This window comes from Cavia porcellus, unplaced genomic scaffold (genome assembly GCF_034190915.1).
Source record: "Cavia porcellus strain 051 isolate PalLab524CR breed Dunkin Hartley unplaced genomic scaffold, mCavPor4.1 scaffold_9, whole genome shotgun sequence".
Taxonomy (NCBI): Eukaryota; Metazoa; Chordata; class Mammalia; order Rodentia; family Caviidae; genus Cavia; species Cavia porcellus.
In genome coordinates, this window is record NW_026947492.1 from 49,890,275 (window position 1) to 49,910,569 (window position 20,295).

The 20,295-nt window shown below is 34.1% G+C and overlaps 1 protein-coding gene across 26 annotated transcripts in view; it reads left to right on the plus strand.

Moving 5' to 3' along the window:
* The window catches only part of Dlg2 (discs large MAGUK scaffold protein 2), a 1,893,126-nt gene that overhangs the window by 1,329,379 nt on the left and 543,452 nt on the right, over positions 1-20,295 (plus strand). For all 26 annotated transcript variants that reach the window (XM_063256338.1, XM_063256340.1, XM_063256341.1 and 23 more), the window contains one exon: positions 6,235-6,359. In XM_063256338.1, coding sequence (XP_063112408.1) covers positions 6,235-6,359 — 125 coding nt within the window. The remainder of the gene's footprint in view (positions 1-6,234; positions 6,360-20,295) is intronic.

The following is a 20,295-nucleotide window of genomic DNA, read 5'->3' on the forward strand; positions in this document are numbered from 1 at the left end:
TTTAAGGGCTATTGAATATTGGGAAACACAAGGGAAGCCTCAGGGTTGTTTGAGACAAATTAACCATGGAGTAATGTGCATGGCATGAGAAGGACTGGGGGTGTCTCAGACTGTAGGGATGAAAACAGAGAAGGGAAATGGGGGGGGAGCACTGCATGACTCTTGAGATTCGAATATGAGAGCCTTTGTCAGAAAAGGAATACAGGGAAAGTTGGGATAATAAGAGAACTGTGTGTAAAGAAAAAGGTTTGGAATCTGCAGGGAAGAGGGCTTGTCCAGAGAGGTCATGTACACTACCATCACCTCCCACAATGGGGACTATAGTTCATGAACATCAGCCTGAGGTATCAACTTGTAGTGAAAGAGGAGCTTTCCTGAGGACAATGTACTTATATTTATAGCCATCAATTTTGTGATAAAATGTCTTCTTTTGTCTGATTCTGTTCTGAGAAAAGATGGTTTTACCCAATGGCCTTCTGCTACTGAGGGAGGGAGAATCAGCAACTGTGGAGGACTGGTAATGGTAAGGAGGAGAAAGAGTGGAAAATGCCAGGCACATTCATCCATTGTGGAATCTGCCCAATTACAAAAACATGCCAGCCCACCCAGGACTCTGCAAAGGTGCTGCCCTTTACCAGTGTGGCACCTCAAAGTTTCCATTTATTGGCTCAATGGTCAACATTCAGTTAATTAGCCACAAATTTTGGAATCTAAGCGAGTCAGCCAGGGGTCTGCCTGTTCACATGGAGAGACTGATGCATTGAAGAGAGAGGAGCTGCGAGCTGCCTTTGCAGCTGGCAGGCTGTAGGATGATTGTCAGGGAACTGAAGTGATTCAGCCATGGAGAGCAGTAGGCAGCAATTTCACTGCTGCTTTTTTCTGTCCTCCGTTTCATTGAACGCTGCTGGCTATTAGCAAAAACTGGAAGAGAACAATAAGAGGAGAGGGGAAAGCACTTCAAATCATTTTCTTTACTGAATTTATGTCAACCTATTCTAAAGAACTGGGGTAAATGGCCAGACCCAGCTAGTAGACTGATTTTGATAGAACTATGAAAGCTTTCAGGAATTGTTAGTACTGATATACTGGGAAAATTTTATTCTGTTTATCTCTACCTCTTGCCATTGTAGAATCTGTGATCCATTTATTCCTTTCCTTCTAGTGGGTTTGGAGTCAAAGGAATATATATTAGCGAAAACCAGATGCACATTCTCCATATTGCAGACAACTCTAAAAACAATGCTTAAGTGTTCTAGGTTGTTATTAAAGCCATTACTTCAAAGATTTGTTGATTCATAGAATGTTTTAAAAAAAGGAACAGTAGTATATTTCCCAAGGAATGTTTCCTAAATCACTTCTTTTTCTCTATTGCACAGTTTTTCTACAGCTGGCCTGAGTCCCAAAAGAATCCTTTGGAATCATCCAGTTTAACCTCTTATGCCCAGTGCCTAGCCAGCTACTCCTGCAGTGAAGGACACTCCATCCCTTCCAGAGCATCATATCCTCAATTTGACAATTCTGTTTGATCATTCCATTCTTATTCTGAGTCACTACTTGAATACAAGTTTTCAGTTTTCTATTTTTATAGCCAAACAAAACAAATTGCTTCCACTTCCACATTACATTTCTTAGCACATTGTGGACTTTTATTGTGCATTTTCAGGGTCTTTTTTTAGGGCACAAACATTCTCAATAGGTTTGTTTGCCTTCTCATTCATTCTTCAAATATTTACTGACAATATTATGTGCCAGACACAGGACTAATATTAAACAAGGATAATGCCATACAGTCCTGTCTTCTATGAGCTCCTGCTTCTATGAGCCTGAAGAAAAATAGGTAACTACAAAACAACAACGCATGACTTAGGTAAGCACAGAAATCCACAATAAAACAAACAAAAGTGCCCTATTCACAGAATTGGAGTTATTATTTAACATTACCTGGAGCCAGCTGAATCCAATAGCATACTGAAAGGATGATTTTATATGATCAAGATTTACCCTTAGGATGCAGGGATGGTTCACCATAGGCAAATTAATAAATGTGATATGCCACATTAGTAGATGAAGACAAAAACACATGCATTTCAATGATATTCTTTAAAAGAAATGAAAAGAAAAAGCTTATTTACAGTAACTATAAAATGCTTAGTAATAAATTTAACGAGTCATAAAAGATTTGTACACTGAAAAACATACATTATTTCTAAAAAAAATTAAACAAGACAATTAAATAGAAAGATATTCTGAGTTTGTGGATTGGAAGATTTAAAATTGTGAAGATATTCATATTTTCCAAAGAGATCTGATTCCATACAAACCTTATCAAAATTACAGTCCATTTCTCATAATACAGGATAAACCAATCCTGGAACTTATATGGAACCACACAAAACTTTAAATATTTAGGAGAGTGATGAGCAAAAGAACAAATCTAGATGCCTCCTGCTACCAGATTTCAAACTATGCTATAAAAAATACTAATTGAAATAGCATGGTAAGCAATGGTATTTAAAATAATACAGTACCGTTATAAAAGTAGACTCATCAACCAATGGAAAAAAATAGCCCAGAAAAGAACCCACATCTTTACGATGAGTTGATTGTTTTTTAATATATGTGACAAAAAGTCTCCATATTAAATGACCTCAGGAAAACTGTATATCCATATGAAAAAGCATAAAATTAAACTCTCATATCTTATTATATCCAAAATCAATTCAAAGGGGATCAAAAACTCAAAACCTAAACCCAGAAACCTATTAGTAAAAAATAGAGAAAAATCTATATTCCTCTAGGAAATTATTGTTTTATTTGACCTTGAAAGCGTACATAGCAAAACCAAAAGTAAAATGATGATATTGCCTTCAAATAAAAACCGTCTGCACAGAAAAAAAAAATGAGATAGTCAATGCATGGGGGGGAGAATATTTGTAAGTCATGTAACTAATAAGAGTTTAATATTCAAAATATATCAATAGATGCAACTTAAAACTACAATGAGATAATACCTTGTATTTATTAGAATGGATATTAATAAAAAAACAAAAGAAGTGCCAGTTAGAATGAGAAAAAAAATAACCATTAGAATATTATTGGTGGTAATATAAATTATAACAGCTATTCTGAAAAATGTTCTGGAGGTTGGTAAAACACTAAAATTGAACTACTGTATTATCCAGAAACCTCTTTCTTATTACTTACTCAAATGACTTGAAATCAACATATTTAAAGACTATCTGTGCCCTCACAAGCATTCCAGCATGATTCACAATGACGAAATGGTGGAATAAAACTAATTGTCCATCAAAGGGTAAATGGATTTAAAAAACTGATTATTTACTTGATTGAATACCATTCAGTCTTTTAAAAAGAAGAAATATTATTTGCAACTACTTGGTTGGATTTAGAAAACATTATGTTAAATATCATAAGCTAAATACAAAAAGGCAAATACTGTATTAGTCTCGCTTGTATGTGGAGTCTAAAACAATTGATCTCATAAAATGAGATAGAAGAATGGTCATTACCTGTAGGCCAGAAGTTGGAAGGAATGGGAAGATGATACTCAGAAGGTGTAAGTCTAGAGAGGAGGTCTGTCTGATTTTAGTTTTTTGGAATCAATTGCATAGTCTGGTGAATGTAGCTAATAACTAAGTTCTGTCTACATCACTGTACAAAGTAAATATCTAATGTTTTCATCATAAAGAAATGTTAAAGATTTTAAGGGATAAATGTGCTAGTTAGCTTGATTTAGTATTTCCAATTTTTATTAAAAAATCATTCTACCACTTTGTATGCTATATGAATATATAATAATAATTTAAAAATTTAAAAATACTACCTAGAACCAATGCTATATAAACCGTATCTTACAATACATGAACAACTGGGTCAGTCAATTGAAATTGAGAGATTTCTGACAGAGTAAAACAGCATAAGAAAAGTCTCAGAGATAAGTTATGTTGTAGTTGATGCAGAAAAAAAAGTTTGATTTAGAGGCTCAATGTTCATAGAGGCTAATGTATGAAATTAAAATGAGACAAGTTTAAGAACTAGATCATTAGCATTTTGCTGAAATGACAAAATTTTGTATGCTGTCTTCCAATATATTGGTAATACCTGAAAAAAAAAACATTTGGGTATTTTCCAAACTCAGCTTTCTTCCCTACCACCACTAACCAAGAGACAGTAATCCCTGAGTAAGACCAATGTACTCCATGGATGTTTTGGAGATAGAGTCAAGTTATGTTGCTAGTACTCATCTTCAAATCTCCCTTTCCCTCCAAACCTCTGAATCCTAGAGAAACTGCCTCATAAACCACTTATTTACAATCTTCTTCACTACATACTTGACAACATAATTGAGATGATGTACTATGTGAAACATAGTTTATCACAGCCTTCTCCACTATGCTTGGAATTCCATGAAGGCAGGAATCATCTAGTCTTAATGTCTTACAGCCTTAGATTAGAGTCAGTCACAACATCAACCAGTACTGATGTAGTTAGTTACCTGGTATCAATAGGAATTTATAACCCCAAAATGGTTATAGAGATTCCGTTCTCATAATCACATGATTAAAACTCATCCCGTCCAATTTCCCTTTCGCTTTCTTTATTCTAACTTTATTGTTGGTTTATTGGCCCTGGTATAATCTTTCTCACCTCAGGGCTTTTAATATGGATTCCTCCTCCTCCATTACTATACTTCTTCTTCTATGGCACTGAGTTGCTATGTTTGTTTCTGTTATCCAGATCTACACTCTGCACTTCCCTTCTGCCTCATACATTGAAATGTTCACTTTTCTAGTCCTAGGGCTTAGTCTAATGCCAGCACAGAGCAGATATGTAATAAATACTAAATAAACAAATGATTACATGATTGTTAATAAGTAACAACTGATTAAAACAATGACTTTAACAATTTTTCAAAGACAAAGCAGAATTAAAATGTCAGAAATACAAGATTTTAGTTGGTGTGCCTGGATTATTAATTTTAACTTTTCAACATAATTATACAATTGTGGAAATAATACATTGGATTTCAATTGTATTGATTCACTTCCTACTAATTGCTGAATGTTACCCTGCCATTTACAGTATGCAACTAACAAGTTATGGTTGTCTTTATCTTGACATTGAAGTTTTTCTAACTGAGTACCCCAATTAATTTCTCAAGATTAACTATTACATTCTTAGTTTTCTCTTTTAATCAAGGGTGGAACTTGACCAGGTAATCATAAATTTAGTAAGTGAAATTTGTTTTAAGAATATGTAGAAAGGTTAAATATTCAGTGACAGGAGGCCAGTTAAATGACTGCATAAGTCCTAGCAAAAGATTATTTATCAATTTAAAATGAATAATTTAAATATTGTCTCACTGTAGAGAAAGAGCTTGAAATATAACGTAAACTGAAAATAGTATCAGAATACAATTGTGGAAATATGAAGTTAGCTACTGAAAGAGAGTATACGAGTAAGAAATAAATAAGATGGTATGTAAATTTTAAGAGGACTCAATTATGCCTTAAATACAAGTTTTGGAAAGATATGTGTATAATGTATGTCAATTACTATAATATACAGAAGTCTGAAAGGTTTATTAGAATATAAACTACTCAGATTTACAGAGTAAACTATTGCATGCCTTCTTTATTAGTGCAGAAAAAGCCTTGCTTATTGTGGAAAATACCTTGCATGTAGTATGCTTTCAGAAGCAGACCCTATCTTCTGAAGCCAATGCATGTTGCATTGCATAGGGACACATTTATTTGATGGATAATCCATATTTTTAAAAAACCTTACAAATAACAAAGTAAAATCACCCAAATTGCAGTATTCTACCAAGTCAAATATTTTCACCTAACTTGTTTCTTTTCATTAATTTGTAGTGACTGTACTATTTTTATAATTGATACGCTAAGAACTGCATTGTTTCCTTGTTACACAATTTGTAAGCCTTAATTTCCTAATTCATAGCAATCATTTTAATTGCTACATATAGAAGGTATTTTTAAAGAAAAATGTAACTACCTTTGAATTCTTACAACGCAAGGACAAAGAGGCGTGTTATCCTGACGTTTTGTCTGCTGAATGTGCACTTTATGATTCTGCATATAAGACAGTTCTCACCTGACTTCCATTTGATTGGTAACATGATAACAAAGTACAAGAGGAACTAGCTTTTAGATAACAAGCATGTCATTTAATATCTGCTTATTATTTCTACAGGGAAATTCTGGCCTGGGATTCAGTATTGCTGGAGGGACAGATAACCCCCACATTGGAGATGACCCTGGCATATTTATTACAAAGATTATCCCTGGAGGTGCTGCAGCAGAGGATGGCAGACTCAGGTAAAGATCTGAAACATTAGAATTATTTGCCAGCTGATCTGCTGCATCAGTGAAATCCATTTGTGTCTTTGAAGAAAACGTTAGGCAGAATTTCTGAAGTTGAAGGAGAAGGTTGTCAAAGCAAGTATTCTATAATAATTTTACAGATTTCTTGCTGTGTACTGAATTTCAGCTAGTATTTAATTTGTGTTTGTTGACAGCTACTAAATGTGACTTTGAAACAGGAACTCTGAGGAGGAGATACAAACATTTTTTGTTCTTATAGGGCCTTCAGTCTTGGAAAGAATAATATGAATTAATGAGAAAATATAAAAAATAGAAACAATGTTCTCTGAGTAGTATCAGAAGATAATGCAGTCCTATAGGCAACATACTATTAATGAGTTTAGCAACTATTTGTAAGGCTTTCTCTAGATATTGAGAAGGAGAGGGAGGGAGAGAGAACAAGAAATAGAGAGGAGAAAGATTACTTCATAGGAAGATCCAGCCTGAGTATTAAAAGATAACTAAGATCGCAATAATCCTGCAAATCTGAGCTGGAACACAGAAAAAAAGTTGTCACGTAGGACAAAAATAAATACATCTTGACTTAGAAAAACACTATGTGGTGAGTTTAAGTGGACTGAATAGAACCAGATACTGCTAGGTACCACAGTAGCATCTGCTTGAGCCATGCTCTTTCTAAAAATCCTAAATATTTTTTGTGGAAATAGTCAACTAGATAGGCCAGTTAGTAAACAATATAAAATCCTATTAGAGATTTAAAGAGTAGGGGCTGGGGATTTGGCTCATAAGCACCTGCCTTTCAAATGCAGGATTGTGAGTTCTACCCCCTGTACCAAAATAATTAGTAATAATAATAATAATAATAATAGTAGTAGTAATATAATTATTATTATATTATTTGGGAGATTTAAAACACTAACTAAAAGGCTTAAAAAATTGAGGTTAAAAAATATATCAGAGTCTTAGACTCACCTGGGGATAATGACATACCTGATGCCATTTTAAACTCCTACTAGATTGTAAGTATCATCAGACCAGCAGATACATCTATACATAGAGACATATAGCTCAATAAATTTTTGGTAAGTGGATGAGTTTTTGAATGAATATAAATTAGTAGAGAAAAGAAAGGATGATAAACCTACAGAGTGATAGGGAAGTGGTGTTAAATAAGTTACTCTTGACAATCAAGACCATAAACAAGATCTTCTTCAAGCAGGAATACTACCCCGGAGTGTTTGAAGTAGAAGAGAAAATAAGCACATATCTATGAGTGTAAGAACAAGTAGGGACAGATAGCTAAGGGAAGGAATTGAGGTCAATGGGCAGAAAATTACTAGAATAATTTTCAAGAATAAAAGGGATTCTGATTGAAAGGACTTGATAAGATTCTTGTTTGAGACAAGCCATGATGTTAAAGACAATGAGGATGGAGTGCGAGGAAAGTGACCTGATGCCAAATAGGAGGTTATTATCTAAACAGACTCATGAAGATTCTTGCTAAAACTGCAAGAATGTGTTTAAAGAGCCCACACCTGAGGTCTAGTGGAGAAAAAAACACTTAGAAGAATGTCAGTCCTTTTGATCAAGAGAGGGTTTTATCAATCTCACAACAAAGTCAGTAAGTTAAAATGACTTTAGCTTATGTGGAATTGCATTGAGGAATGTGGCCCAAGTGACAGAAATGTTGACTTCACAGCCCTGCTTTCCTGTGTGTTTTCATAAAGCATGAATAATCTAGCTCGGTGTTTTTCTTATGAAGCAAAGTACACTAATTCTCTATCCACTTGTGATGCAGTGTTTATTGCTGACAACTACATGTTTGCAGCTCCCTGAGGAGAATCACATTGTCTTTTCAGGTACATGTGTATCTCTTATCAATAAAAAAGTCACTTCCACAGGACACACATGCTTTTTGGCAATACAATTTTCAAATCGAATTGACTAAATAATTTAACATGAGGAAGTATTCATGTTGAACACATAGAGGTTTGAAATAGACAGTCAGAGAGGGAACTATATTTGCTAATGTTGAGCCATTTTATAGGGACTTATTTTTTTATTTTAAAGAGAATAAAATAAAATAGAGCAAAACAAAACAAAACAGATCACAGAAAAACAATGCAGATAACACAGGATTTCAAAACAACACAACAGGAAGTCAACAGTGGTTACCGTAATGTCTCTTGTTTTCTTTAAAATAGTTGTCCATACCTTCTTACACAATAAGTTAATGCAAAACAAAATAGTATAAGATCAATTAAAACAAAAGAATGAACACCTTACCAGTCTTCAAAACCAGGTAATAGGAAATCATTAATGGCTACCATGATGTCTCTTCATTATAGTTATTTATTTGTCTCTTGCTTCTTATTTTTCTTATATTTTGTTTTGTTTTTTCCCTCCAATACAGAAAGGATAGATGTACTTGTATAGGCTTATACATGCCTAGAACTTCAAAAGAGTTTATAAGAATTGATTTTAGTAATGTGATAGTATGAACAGCTACACTGACAAAAATGAGACCTGATGGTAGCTATTATTGATTTCCTATAATTTTGTTTTGAAGTCTAATAATGCTTTTATTCTTGGTTTTGGTATGTTTTCAATTACTTGATTTCAATATGTATGAAGGTATGGGCAGATATTTTGAAGAAACTCCATTGTTAAAGTTTATAAATTGATGCATTAGAGTATAATTCAAAAATAGGTGAACTACAATCATCATTTGGAACCATTCTCTACTGAACATGGGGGACCCACCATCCCTTAACAAATGCTGGCTCTAGGCTTATGATAGAAGAGATCTGATGTTACATGGTTCTTCTACAATTTAAAAAAAATGGCATCTCTGGGATTGTCACCAATCTTTTTCTGTAGATCTGGATGACAATCACATCTGTAATGAAAAAGGTAACTCTGCTGTCCTGGATACTTCATTTGAGAGTTGTAGCGATAATAATCATAAGTGTTAACATTTGGTGAGCTTTTATTATGTGTTAGGCATGGTTAATTTTCTATTTAGTCACAATTTTCTTTATTCTGACCCCTGTCTATTGGTCTTCAGTTTTGCTTCCTGGATGTGCATATCACCTGCTAGGGTTGTAGGATGAAAAACCCTAAAATCTTATGTGCAATGACCCTAACTGAAGCAATAAAAGATAGCTACTCTCCAATCCACATTATAACTTTTGACATGGTATGGAGAGCTATTGAATCTCCACCTTATTTTAATAGATAGTTCTGCTAAGATTGTTCCCTACTTTTCGGCTCTTTGCCATATAGTTGATTGATTTGGGAACATTTAAGTGTTCAAGAATAACAATTATTTGAAAATTTGGCAGCATGACATTAAATACAGATCTTAAGAACATGCCAGGTGATTTAGCCCAATTCCTATAATCAGTTTCAGAGGAGATACTGAGCTTCAGAAGAGTAACATCCAGAGGCATAACACATTTGGAGGTCTACTTTAACTAGAATCCAAGAATCTTGACTCAAATAATGAACATTGTAAATCAGCATAAATACATAGTATACTAGCCAGGGTTCTCTAGGAGAATGTAATTAAAATAAAATACGTGTATAAGTATGTAAGAGGAATTTTTTAGGTAGGCTTGCAGGCTCAGAGTTAGAAGAATCAACGATGGACAACTCTGTGTTGGGCAGCCGGAGGAACCCAGGAGCAGGTAGAGGGAAGATGAAAGCTGCCAAACAAAAGGGGTTTAGCACCAGTCCAAAGACAGAAGGCCTGAAAGTTCACTGTAGAGTTATCACTGTAAGTCAGTGTTCGAAGGCTAGAAAATATAGACCAGTATCCAAAGGTAACAGGAAACACTAGAAGTCTTCAGAAGCAGGCACATTTCCTTCTTTTCCTTTTTTATTCCATCCCGGCTACAAATCTACGGTTTGGTGCCCCCTATACTTGGGATGGGCCTTCTCCTCTCAGTTTACTGAAATATATGTTAGTCAACCACAGACATACCCAATTGCACTCCACTAATGTACTAGGCATTTCTTGATCCATTCAAGTTCATATATCATGATTTACAGTCATAGATGTGATGCTCGGGCCCCAGCTAAGCCAATCTAAATCTTGTCTGTGTGATAGGAATAGTGTTTGAGACTAGATTAGTAAAGTGAGGGGTACTTCTTAACCTCACTATTCATCCTTGAGGGTGTGGGAGCAGAACAGTATAATAAACTCAGGGAGGATATAGGTTCGGATGTCTGTGTACTAATATAATTACCTTATTTAAACTAAACCCTCTTAGTCTCTGTTTTCTTATATGTAAAATAGTGATAAAAATCATTCTATGTTAATGAGTTAGAATAAGGATTCAGTAAGGACCAAATCCTTAGCTATGTCAAACACAGTAAGTACTCAATAAATGTTACATTTGCTCCTTTCTGCTCCCCCAATAACCTGTCTTTACCGTTCCTGTTTGTCTTTTTTTTCTATTCCCTTTCCCCTCATCTCTTACCTACTTTATTTAGTCTCCTTTTACCTTCTGTCTCTTTTCCTAATATTCATGTTACTTCTTTTTCACACTCATTTTTCTCTTGGTCATACTCCTACATAGAATTAAGGACCATTTAAAAAACATTAATGGATGTTTCCTTAAACAAATAAATTTGTGGTAATTTTCTAGGCAGCAATAGAGCTTGAATTTTTATATCAGTCTAAGAATTCTGGAATTAGGGATGGGGATTTAGCTCAGCAGCATTAGCACCTTCCTGGCAAGCAAGGTCATGAGTTCAATCCCCAGGGGGAAAAAAAATTCTAGAATCATCACCAAAAGCTTTCTTGTGCATGTTAAAGGAAAATGTAGAATTATGACACAAAGTGGGAAATGACTTTCTCCCTAAATAGACCAGATGCCAAGCTGAGCTCCAGTATCAGTGGTTGTGACACACACCACACACACACACACACACACACACACACACACACACACACACAGCATAATATTTCGTTAGTGGATCCACATTGCAGGTTCTGCTTCTTCCCTACGTGATGTTGGACTTCTTTTTAAATTGCCTTGTTAGAAGATAAGAGTCTATAATCAGGAGATATGAGAAAGATTATATGTAAGGGTGAGTGTAAAGAAGTTATGTGAGTCCCTCAACAAAACTCAGTTGTCTACAGAAGTAGACACTTAGCAGGATGCTGGACCTGAGCCATGTGTCTGTGATATCCAGGAGTGAGCAATACTAGACAAAATTTAAAAGTTCCCCTCAGTGATCATATCCCTGTAAAACCCCTTACTTCCACCAATAATGTTGGAGAAAGGCTATCTTACAGTATGCTCTTAATAATTTATATGCTTAGACATTCAGAAATTGGGGCCATTTTCTAAGATATGCACTGTTATATTTTTTCCTTTCTTTTCCATTTGTTTGATCAACTTGACTTGATAGAACTTTTAGAAAATATTACTAATCATTTATGTTTTGTTTTCTAAAAATAATCATTAAAATTTGATAGCATTATTTATCTTTAAAAATAGGAACATTTTGAAAAGAATATTGTTTTCCTTTCAAAGAAAATAATAGATATATTTCCATGGTTTTAAGAGTGATTTTGATTTCTACCCTTTGTCTGAACCATAAAAATTCCTTTTGTGTAGCTTGAAGTCCCTAGATTGCCAAGGACCAATATTGATATGTCATCTTGAGGAAAAGGTAGCACGAGACATCCTCCATTCTGCAATGCAACAATGACATTTTACACAACAGTGCATTTATTAAACCAATCTATAGCACAAAGGCAAAGTGTAGAAGCAAGCAGAAAAGATGGCTATTTGCCAGTTTCCTGACAAGTGCCAGAATTTAATCTCCTAGCTCTCAACACAATCATTTCTACTCTCAGACAAGATGAAAAATAAAAAGTTTTGTTTTCTTTAAGGTCATTGTTCCATTTGTTATTTCTCCTTACAGGTAAAGTTGGATTTGTCCTTATAAAAGTCAAGAGAGCATACATATTCAATTCAAATAAGTGTTCTTATACTGAGGTTTGATTACAATGAAAGTTGAAAAGTCAAAGACCAGTATTTTGAAAATGTATTCCCTGTGTAGAACTAATATTATGCTTTTGACTGTCTGGTCACAACTCATTTCACTGAAGTTTATCAATTAAGGCACTAACGGCTTACAAAAACCATAGAAAAGAGAGGGAAGAAAATAGAACTAAATTAGAAATGGGGAAAAGGAAGAAGAAAAAAGATTAGTAATCATCAGGAAATAAAGCATCATATAAATTACAATTAGAGGCAATAATCCTGAATTGAATCTTTTTCCTGTGCAAATAGAAGCACAAATAAGGAAAAAAGGCAACCTTTAAGCATCACAGTATGAAACTTCCTCTTTAAAAGCCACTTATAGATGATTTAAAGAAATAAAAGATATCCAGTAAGCAAAATAGCATTAAAAATTGCTAAATTCTTACAGTATTATTCTTAGTGTGTTGAACTTTCAGGAATTTAGGTAATTGCAAAGGAAGCCTCATAAATCATCATGACCAACCTGTCCATTTCCATTGGAACCTAACTGTTATAGTATTCACATGACTGATCATGCTAAATTTTCCACCTAAAGTCAGAGACTTCTAGTGCTTTTAAACTATGTAAACATTTGTTTCATTGTTGTTTGGGGGCTAAATAAAGACATAAGTCCAGCTATTGCTCTGAAGACCAGTGCAAAAGGCACTAGCACCCTCATTAGAAAGATAAGTCATTGGAATCTCAATAGATCATCGTTTTATGGTTTATTTCCTTTCACCTGTGCCCATAAAAATAAAAAGAAGTAAAGGACAACAGTACTCTCTCCTTTGGTTTCCTCTTGATCATATAATCATTATTAACTCTGTTTCCAGCCCACTTGGACAAGAAAAGAATCTTGAATGAAGTGGTTCTTTGGTCACTGCCAATGGCAAGTTCTCAATAATTTAGGTCTACACATGAAAGTGTCTAACAGAGAATAATGTCATCTGTGTGTCTGTAGAACATTAGGTACCCACAAGTAGTCTTTCAGAGCCAGAAAGGTATGTCTAGGAATTTTCCCATATATTCTAAGAAAAACCCTCTGTGGTTTAACTGAAATACTATCATGGCAAACATATTCTGCTTTGTTGGTTCTTCCCAGAAAGGTGTTTTAACATTTTTGGATATCCAGATGCAAAAGAACATTGTTGGCCCCCTGATAGCATACGCAAAAATTAGAACAAAATGGATCATGACCCTAAATTATGAGCTAGAATTGTGAAAATGTTTTAAAATACAGAGTAAGCTTTTGTGATCTTGAGCCAGTCAGTTTTTTAATTTTAATTTAAAGGGACTAAAACCAAACAAAATAAAACAGAATAAAGCCAATCAAAACAAAACAGTGAAAGTGATACAGAACTTCAAAACAGGGTAATAGAAAATCAACAATGACTACCATAATGCCTCTTGTTAGCTTCAAAATTGTTTCCCATGCCATTTTATTATGAAATCAAACAAAAAAAATGGGATAAAGCCAATCAAAACAGAATATTAAATAAAACAAAACAATAAAACATAAGACAACAAAACAGTGAGGACACTATTGGTTTTCAAAAACAAGACAGACTGGAATCCCCCATAGTTGTTGCTATATTGCTTATTGTTATTCTCTGAATAGATACTCAGACTACCAGCCTTAGGTCTGCAAAGTCAATCAAATAATACAAGCATTAAGTTGTTTTTGTGCCTCAGTTGCCATCACCTCAGCCTGTCTTCCAAATTACCTGGTTGCTTATAGGATAATTGAGAGGTGGTGTTCTTGTTCCCCAGTCCTTGAACTGGTTGGCCGATTGGAAAGGTGAAGTAGTCAGTTTGTGATTCTTTTTTTTTTTTTAATTAAGAAGGGAAAAAAAACAAAACAGAAAAAGTGTAGAAATAATACAGAATTTAAAAAAAAACACTAAGAAATCACTAGTTGATAAATTACATATTGTCCTCTTAAAAATAGTTGTTCAAGTTACAAAATTAAAGCATACAAAGTGACATTCAAACAGTGAGACTACAAACAGTTCTGTTCAACAATCCAACAAAAACTTACTAATATGGTTATCTAGCTTACAGACTTAAACATACATGCAGTTATATCCTTTAGAACACTTTCTTTTCCTATTTTACAATAGCAATTTTACACATTTTGGGTTTTATTACTCCTACGGTTCTTATTAATTTTTACACTAGAGACACATGTGATATTTGTAAATGTGATTCTTATTTATTTCATTTATGAGGGTAGTCTCAAGTTGTCTCCATTTACCTATGAAGGCCTCAAGATCATTCTTTTTTATAGCTGAGTAATACTCCAGTCCATGGTTTTTATGACATCAAAAGCATAGGTAACATGTAAAAAAGATATATAAATGAGACTTCTGAAAACATTTCTGCCTTAAAAAAATACTATCAAAAAACTGAAAATGCAACCCAAAATAGAGAATAAAAATCCAACACAGTTTAAATGTTGAAGTATTTTATATTAGTTGTTTATTGCTGCTGTAACAAATTAACACAAACTTGTGACTTAATGTGGCATAAATTTACCTATCGTACAGGTTTTGAGGGTTTTTTTGTTTGTTTTTTTTTTTGTTTTTTTGTTTTTTTGTTTTTTTTTTTTTTTTTTTGGTGCTGGGAATTGAAAGCATGACCTTGTACTTGCCAAGCAGGCACTTATGCTGCTAAGCTAAATCCCCAGACCCTAAAGTGACAAGTCTAATATCAGACTTACTGAGACAAACTCTACATGTTGGTACAGCTTCAAAGCTCTATGGAAGAATCTGTTACTTTTACTTTCCCCAGCTTCTGAAGGCTACCTGCATGATTTAGCTAATACACCTTTCTTCTGTCCTCAAAGACTATTAGTCCAATCTTTATTTTAATCACTCTATCTCTTCTTATATTCTAATTTTATTCTTATAAGGACTTAAGATTATAGGCAAATAATCTTATAAAGACACACCCAAGTAATCCAGTGAAATCTCATTTCAATACCCTTAATTTAATTACATCTGTAATGTCTCTATTGCCATACAAAGCACCTTCTTCACAGAATCTTGATGATAAGAGAAGGCATTATTCTACTTACCACATGACTAAATAAATATTTTTTCAAAGAAATTATGCAAATGGCCAGTGCACACATAAAAAGTTGGTCAGCATCATTTTTCATTGAAGAACTACAAATCAAAACTATAATGCAATATCACATCACATATAGCAGGACAACTAAAATTAGAAAGATGGTTGATAAGCATTGGCAAGGATGTGGATAAGGGAAAGGGTTTAGCTCAGTGACGAAAGTGCCTGCTTGGCAAACATGAGGTCATGAGTTTGATCCCTGGTACAAAAAAAGTAAGAATGTGGATAAATCAGAGCCCTCACCATTGTCAGTAGAAATATAAAATTGTATAACCACTTGGTGAAAAAAAATCCATTAAGCAGCTGAAAAGAATTACTGCAACTCTATTCCTAGGAATATGCTCAATATAATTAAAAACATATGTCTCTGCTAATATGTGCTCATGTCTATAGCAAAACTAAGTGTTATAGGTAGGAAATAGAAAAATTTCAAATATTGATCAATAGATAAATTTATATATAAATTATGGTATATCTATCTGTACAATGTATAGATATATCTGTACCATGGCAAATGAACTCATCCATAAAAGTGATGGAGTATAAATAAATTCTGCCACATTGATGAACTTTGAAAATATTATAAGTTAATAAAATAAGTCAAAGAAGGCAGATACAAAATACCAAGGTTGTACAATTTTATCTACATGAAATACTAAAATAGAAAAATATTCCTACATATAAAATGGTTTCGTGGTTGCCAAAAGCTTTGAAGTGAATGTGAGGTATCTTTTGGGGGTGATGAAAACATTCTAAAATTAGATAATACTGATTGCGGGACTCTGAATATTCTAAATATATCACTCAATTCAAACTTTACAAGATACATTTTAAAATATGTGAATTATATTTTATTAAATCTGTTACAAAAAATACTCCATAGTTTTTTCGGGCAACTCCAACTTATAAATCTAAGGAAAACTCACAAAATCTTCATATTTTTATCTACTTGAAGATAGTCAAGTAATGAATCGAAGTTCCTGAATATATTCACCAAGTTCTTGAATCCTTTCACATCTTTGATCTGGAGCTCCTTGTCTGTGTGGCGCAAGTAACTTTTAAACAAGTGAATATTATACCAAATTTCCATGTTCTGATTACACAAACATATTTGACCTTACATACCAGCTGCTAAAATATCAACTCTGTATAAAAATTATCTGCTAACAACATTTCTGTTTTTCAAAAGCTATGAATATGTTACTGAATCACTTTAAAATTTAGGATTAATTGAGACTGTGCAATATATTGTCTGGTTATCCAGCTGCACTCAGGAAAGAACAGAATAATTGATTCCTCACAGAGGAAAGATAAAACGTAAATGCGATGGTTCATATTGCTTAAGATTGGTTTTTATGTGGCTCTATGAATTCTGATGTAGTTCTAACTCCTGTGAGTAGGGAGAAGATTCTGGCATTGTATCTTGGTCTAGATGTAAAATTCCAGCTCACACTAAAAGCTCACAAGAAGCACTTCTGTAATGAAGGTATCAGGACCTCTGCCACTAACTAGCTGTGAAACCCTGGGAAAGTTACAGAACCTCCTCAACCTCGGGCTCTTTATCCATAAATGAGCATTGTAAAAGATCTTTGGAAATTTCTATTTTTACAATCATATTCTTATCATCTGATGATTTTAGACACCCTAAAAAGTTCAAAATGCTATCATTATGACCAAAATGTTGACCCTTTGACTGAATTTATAGTTCGGAGATCTGCTCCCCGCTACATTTTTATGCAAAACAACTGATTGCAGCTTTTTTTTTTTTTTTTTTTTTTTTTTTTTTAGTCTTTTTAAGACAGGGTCTCACTGTGCAGTTCAGGCTGGCCTTGAGTTCACTTTGTAATCTAGGGTTGGTCTCAAACTGCCCACAATCTTCCTGTCTCAGCCTCCTGAGTGCTGGGATTACAGGCATGCACCACCACACCTAGCTGATTGCAGTTTTAAATGCAGATAAGATTTTTTTATTATTATTTCTAACAGAATCTCAAGAAAACATACTGTCATTCTAATATTTTGAATCCACATTTGATAGTAATTATATCAAATACCTATTTGACTAAAACAAAATAGGGGGAAGAGATAAAAAGTCAAACTATCTGCTGATTTCCTCTTTGAAGGTCATCCTTGTTTTCAAGAATTGTTTTCCCTGAAGAGTTATAAATTATATCATTACTTAGAAGAGTCTAATAATATGCTAAGTCTTGTGCTGGCATTGGGTCACTGCAAATTGGCTTAGTAGTCAAATGTGAGAATCATAAACATGTTAGAGCTCCTGTCAAAAACACAATAAAAACAGAGTGTGGCAGAAGTTAAACTGATAAAAGAGGATTTTTTTTTCAGTAACTGTTACAGTAAAGAAAGAAAGACCTCAATATAGAAAGAGCTCAGTTCCAAAGACAACCATGGAAATAGAGATTTAGAAATAAGCAGGATCAAATTTAGTAGGTGGAAAACTACTAAGAAGAAACATCAGGGGTTAAGAGAGATTTTTGCTGAATTGATCTACGAGGATTATTGCTGCAGGCAGGCCAGGGTGATCAGATATCAAGGGTGAGAGATTCTCTCTAAACTGACTTAGCAAGATTCTTGTTAAAATTGAGCAAAGCAGGCCTGACAAAGGTGGACACTAAAACCCAAGGTCAAAGCCTGATAGGAAAGGGGCTGAGAGGAGCCTAAATGAAGTCTGGTTAAGGAGAGTCATTATCTATTAATATTCTTCAAGGTCACCTGACATTTGGAAAGATAGTGACAATACTAGAAAGAAGTCTCATATATCATCAGAGTGAGATCAAGCCAGGAACTCTTTGTTCACAAGATACCCTCCCTCTCTCCTGCTCCTACATGCATCTCTACCTCAGAAAATATATTATCCTTTAGGTTCCCAGAAGCTTAACCTAGAAAGCCTCATTAGAAACTAGATTTGTTAAACTCTTCAGAGTTCTACCTCACAAAATTTTAGGACAGGAAGAGGAGACCTCAGGACCCAATCCCTAGCCCCTCATCACCTCCTTCTTTTCCTAGCCTGAGCTCCTTCCTGTACCATAAAGATCCTGAGTTTGTGCCTATGACACTACAACTTGCATAGCCAAGCTTTATCTATTTCTAATAGTTGCTCTTTGGCCATTTTTGCACATAGGCTTCTGCATAAAGCCTGTACAGTTGACCTCTGGGCCACGAACTTGAGAAAGACGTTCACTTATATGTAGAGAGAGAAAGAGAGAGGCAGAGACAGTTGTAAGATCTAGAAAAAATTAAATGCCTACATGCATATTTTGGTAGTATCCATAAAGTTTCTATAAAGCTGGTAGAAATTTAGTTTCTCATACAGACCAGAAATTTTCTTTTATAGTAAAGCTGATTAAATTGAGAACAGCCTTTACTGGGATAAATTAGGTTCCAGAGAGGTAGTACTTTTCATATCAGTGTTACCCCACCAATTAAGCTAAAACAACTTATAAATAATCCTCAGTCTCATGACCTAGAATTGATATTTAAAATGCCTAGTATTAGGTGAATTTAGTCATATTGGTTTTTTTTGTGTTAGTCTGGTATTTAGAGCATAAATATCAGGGACATAGTTTATAATGTATAATATGCCATGAATAATTAAAATATTGGCCTAATTTCCCTTCTATTCTTTCTTTCCATTAATTCCTTTAATTATTATAGTTTAATAAAGGTAGAACATAAAGCAGTTCTTCCTTTAAGAAGACAATAAGTTGAACAATGAATTCTTAGCTCTTTCTCTGTTCCTGTCTGTTGAATGTTGAATATCTGCTAAAACATGAAAATTTTTTAATGATAATTATTCTAGGTACATATTATTCTTAAACCACATATGTCTCACAACTTCATTTAAAGGCATCCTATTGATTATTGTGCCATTTTGGGAACACAACGCTGTTTTTTATGCTATACATTGATTCTTACTTCTCCAACATTGAGATCAAGGTATGCAGCGTACAGAAGATGAGTTAAAAACCGAAGTGAGCCAAGTCAGTCTTACATGTGAGGAATGAGAGAAGATAGTTCAGGATTTCAGTGTAATGGAGAAGGAACTTTGAATAAATGTGTATCACTGTCATCTATTCCTGTCAAATACAATGAAGTTGGGAATCTACGCAATAGAGCAAATCCAAGGCATAAAATAAATATTTGTTAATTGAACTTAAGATCTGCCATTTTGCTCTTCAATTTTTCTTATTGATCAGCTCTGTGCATATTTAGGGGACATTCTGCTTTGCATTAGAATAATCAGAGGTAGAATAAACTCAGAAAAAAGAACACAGGACCTGCACCTCGAGGAGCTCTCCGTCCAGCACACTAGTAACAGAACCTTAAGGTAGAATGAGCTTTGGGAAGAGAATGAAAGGCTGTGAACCCATGCTCTAATATAAAATATTCAAAGGAAGACTTAGAGAGATGATAATTAAACCAATGCATAAATGATAAATGAATTGGGCTCCAGTCTTCAGGCCAAAAGACTGTCTATCATGGGATGAAAGTGACCAGGTAGACATGAGAGACCTGGCACAGAGCGCACTGCAAGCCATAATAAGTGTGTTTTGTTTTGTTCTACTGCAGACTGAACCAAAGGTCCTCACACTGAGCTATAACTCTAACCCTGTTTTAGGTTTTTTTTAATAATTTTAAAAAAATTTTTTTGTTTGTATATATCTGTGATACATAATGATTACATTCGTAATGGGGAGTTGGTAAATATATATAACACACCTTAATTATTCTTTTCCTTCTGT